Source organism: Physcomitrium patens, chromosome 2 (assembly GCF_059467195.1).
Source record: "Physcomitrium patens ecotype Gransden chromosome 2, ASM5946719v1, whole genome shotgun sequence".
Classification (NCBI taxonomy): Eukaryota; Viridiplantae; Streptophyta; class Bryopsida; order Funariales; family Funariaceae; genus Physcomitrium; species Physcomitrium patens.
The window spans coordinates 16,392,134-16,396,629 of NC_143411.1; the positions used below are offsets into that span (position 1 = coordinate 16,392,134).

Sequence of the window (4,496 nt, forward strand, 5' to 3'; positions counted from 1 at the left end):
TTTCATATGCGATCGGACCAAACGGTGTATGACCGGAACAGATGGTAAATGACCGGATTAAACAGTATCCGTGTGTCTGTCTGCTTGGGGGATGGTTGGTTTGCCCTAAATGAGGCCCCAAGCCCTAAATTTATTTTTTTCGGTCGACGAGCGTGGCCACCTGCATAACATTGCAGGCACACTCATGCCCTGCCTCTTCTCTCACCTCCTCTTTCCATCGCCGCCTTCGGCAGCGTCATCTCAGCTCTGTCACCATGGGGTACGTGACCCCTTCCAGCATTTTGTTACGTAGCTTTGGTAGGACAAACATTTAGTGTGCTTGTTTGAGCGGTGTCTGCAGTGCTTCGGATTGTCGACCGAGGTTTGTTGATCTGGGCAGATGAGGGAATTGGAGCTGAGGCTAACGATGGCTTTCATTGGGTTTTTTTTCTGGTTTTTGCAGGAAGACGCGGGGAATGGGAGCTGGGCGTAAGCTCAAGAACCACCGTAGGGCTCAGTTGTGGGCTGACAAGTCGTACAAGAAGTCTCACTTGGGTAATGAGTGGAAGAAGCCATTCGCAGGGTCTTCTCACGCCAAGGGCATTGTTCTTGAGAAAATGTAAGCCTTTTGTGGAACCTCTTTCAGTTTTTGGGTTTGGTCAAGAGCTACGTACTTCACACGGTGTGGGTCATCTTTAAGGAATCAGCTATTTCTTTGAGGTGTCCTCGAATTCGACAGGACTGTGTTGTGAAATCCTCTCTTAAGCTCCAATCATGGTCTTGTAGGGTTTTTGGTGGCTGAAAATATTCATCTTTAATGTTGATCCTCGAGCACATCTGGGGTTCTTTCTAATTTTTTTTTTTTTTTTTTTTTTTTTTTTTTTTTTTTTCATATGGCAGTGGTATTGAGGCCAAGCAGCCCAACTCTGCTATCCGTAAATGTGCTAGGGTGCAGCTGATTAAGAATGGAAAGAAAATTGCTGCTTTTGTACCTAACGATGGTTGTTTGAACTACATCGAAGAGAATGTAAGTTTTTGATTTCATTGATGTAGTTGTGTGACCATGACGTGATTGGTTGTGTTAAGTCATTCTCTATTCGCATTTTGGAATGATTTTTGAGTGCCAATCCCCACCCCTACTTCCTATTTTTCCGCTATGCATCTAACTTGCCCACGCATTTCATGTCTCAGGATGAAGTTCTTATTGCTGGATTCGGTCGTAAGGGGCACGCCGTTGGAGATATCCCTGGAGTCCGGTTCAAGGTGGTGAAGGTGTCTGGTGTATCACTCCTTGCTCTCTTCAAGGAGAAGAAAGAAAAGCCACGATCATAGAGGATGCACAAGCGAGTTAGTTATCTATTCTTGATCTGCAGGCGGTCAAAGTCACCTGTAGTATAGTCGTCTTGTTACCACGCTGATCCAACCTGTCAATGGAATGAGCAAGCAGTTGATCCTGCTTGGATGCCCGCAGTTTCATGAATTCATGAATTTTGGAATTCGCCGATGAAGTAAACATGAGCTGAAGTAATCTGTCAATTGTAGGTCCAAGTTGTCTCTAATTTTTTTGTGAATGTATCTCTTCTTGATGAAGGCTTCAATCTAGTTCCCAGTCTTTGCTGATGCTGCGGTAAAAGTTACTTGCACGTTGGTGTGTGAGCGAAGAACGAGCCTCTCGGGTCTGAATCGAGACAGGGCAGTTCACGTGTTTTACTCGACTTCATATTCTATGTGTAATCATCGTAGTCGATGATCCGACATTTTGAATTGTCTCTATTCTAAGGAATTCGTCATTTAGAAGTCCTAAATGTCGCTGTCTCTGTCAACAGGCAGTTTGTGAAAAACCAGCTGAGCTGAATGTTCGAAACTGTGATGCAAAAATGAGTTTTTGAGCAGGAACGAACAAGTTGAATAAATTTGAGGCAACAACCTATGTAGACAAGCAATCTGCGGACGGAGTGATGGAAAGTATTTCATCTCGTTTGGATTATCTATGCATTCGTTCCCGTGTATGGGTGCCGAGTGTTGAGTAGATTCGAATTTAGAAATATGGAATTATGAAATATCAAAGATGCAAAAGAAGTGTCGAAATGATTCAGCTGTTTCTTTCTTTTATCCGGGAAATGGTTGTGATGGGGTGATATAAGGACCAAGGATATTATAATATTGGTCCCGTTCAATAAAGACTCTAAACAAGACTTTGAGCAATACTTTAAGCAATACTTTAATCAAGACTCTTTTTATTAAAATTCACTATTAATTGTATGTGATATAATTACATGTATCAAATTATTTTAATCAAGACTCTTTTTATTATAATCCACTATTAATTGTATGTGATATAATTACTACATGTATCAAATTATTTTTAGGACAGTTGTTAAAGTCACACCTCATACCTCCAAACCATGTAATAATTAATTTTGGGAGAGAAGGAATGAGAAACAGGGACATGGAACAAGGCACGAGAATTAGAAACAAGGTATGTGAGACATAGAATAAGGGTTGGGAGACATGGAACAAGGAACAGACATGGGGATGGATGGAATTGATTATGATATGGCAATGTGAGGTGTGGCTTTAATAACATTGGGGTGTGGTTTTAACAACTCCACATTAAATTAATCCAAACTTTTTACCAAGTTTTCCCTTCTTCAAAATGAGTGTATAATTCAAAAAGGTTGAATTATGAATCACCTCTTCAAGTTAGAAATTTTGCAATGAAAGAGACTAAAAATTGATTGCTTACATAGGTCCCACATGTCTAGTTGTAAATCTAGCAATTTTAATCTTCAATTTCAACCTAGACAATTCTTGTGCTCACAAAAATTACCAAAAATATTCATTCATGAGATTATTGATTATTTTATTATTATTTTATTATAATAATAATAATTATAATAATTATTATTATCAAAGACTTTAGAGATTATTCTACAAATGTTTCATACTATGCATTATATTAGACTTGATCTATGCTCTCATTTTGAAGAAGTAGAAGCGCGGCAAAAGGTTTTGGATTATTTTAGATTTAGATGAGTTGATTTATTATTCTTTTTTTATTATAAATATATTTATACTATAATATTCTAATATTTAAAATCTACAGAAGTTTTAATGGGCTATATTTGAAGATTCTTCTTAAAAACTTTTAAAAAACTTTAGAAGCTTTAGAAAAGCTACATAATTTTTTTGGAAGGTAATAAAAAGTTTTACAAATAAATTTAGAAGATCTTAAATAGGCATAAATTAATATTCTTCTATATTTATAATTTCACTTTTTCTTTTAGAAATGAGATTTGTAATGAAAATTGGTTATTTTTTAAATATAAAAACATTGAGATTTATTAAAAAAATTGTGCTATGTAAGTTGTTATTAAGTTCTTTCTTAATAGATAGTTAGATCCATATAACCATTAATTAGGTTGCAACTTCTATTAATTAATAAATTAGTTTTTATAACATAACTTGAATTCAATGTATCAAAATATTTTAAAAAACGACTTATAACTTATTAGATTCAATACTTCAAATTTATACTAAGATTTGAATAGTTTAAATATTTTGTTATCTGGTTTGATTAATTTTGAATTCAACTACATAAAATAAAAAGTTAAAAAATATGTTATAGATTAATACTTTTAATAAAAAAAAACACTCAAATTTTGATTCTTAAGATTACTTTGAAGATTCTCTACTATATATATATATATATATATATATATATATAAGCTTTTAGATGAAGAAAAAAAGTAGTGCAGTATGGCTTCTAAGCAAAAAAATAATAACAATCATAAATCATTTTACCTATAGAGGTCTAGTTTTAAGGTAGATGTTATAGACATATATATTTATTTAGATAAAATGAATTATATAGAAGTAAGTAGAAGTAAGTTAAGTTGATAATATCTTATAGAGAAGCTTCTTAGAAGCTTGATAGGCATGGATTTGACCTCATATGTGTTTGTAGGTGATTGGTAGGTTGAAAACTTTGCCAATAAGTTGGCCATGTATTGCATATGTAGAAAACTTGTTTTGCAAGTTAGATATATATCTTACAAATTGGACATGTGTTAAAGGTCCTCTAAAATATGACCATGTAGCTCCTAATCAAATAACCTATATAAATGCAAGTGTGAAGCCTTCTTCATTCTTATCAATACCTTTTTTATTCTTAGTTTTACTTCAAAAGTCTTTAGTCTTCTTATCTTTGGCAATAGCAATTTTGATCTTTATATTATATAATTTTTGAGTGATTATCTATACTTGTCTCATAATATAAGAGTATATTGATCTTTTGGTTTTTTATAATTCATGCCCTTACTAATTTGATGGAAATGCTAAAACACTATTTTTATTTTATATTATTGATTTTAAAGGTTGCATATTATCTACCTTTAAACTATCATTTTTGATGATTTCTAATATTGATTCTTTCTTTGATGAAAGTTAACTATCTTTTTTGTGGGAATTTTCATTTAATATTAGAAGTTGTGGATTATTCTCTTTTAATTTAACTT

At 33.7% G+C, this 4,496-nt stretch overlaps 1 protein-coding gene across 1 annotated transcript; it reads left to right on the forward strand.

The window, feature by feature from the left end:
• Window positions 1-210: 210 nt before the first annotated feature.
• Window positions 211-1,515, forward strand: LOC112294273 (small ribosomal subunit protein uS12). The gene is made up of 4 exons (XM_024544569.3): window positions 211-259; window positions 443-598; window positions 880-1,006; window positions 1,171-1,515. The coding sequence occupies exons 1-4, from the start codon at window positions 255-257 to the stop codon at window positions 1,309-1,311; spliced, it is 429 nt and encodes a 142-aa protein (XP_024400337.1). The 5' UTR covers window positions 211-254; the 3' UTR covers window positions 1,312-1,515.
• Window positions 1,516-4,496: the final 2,981 nt, after the last annotated feature.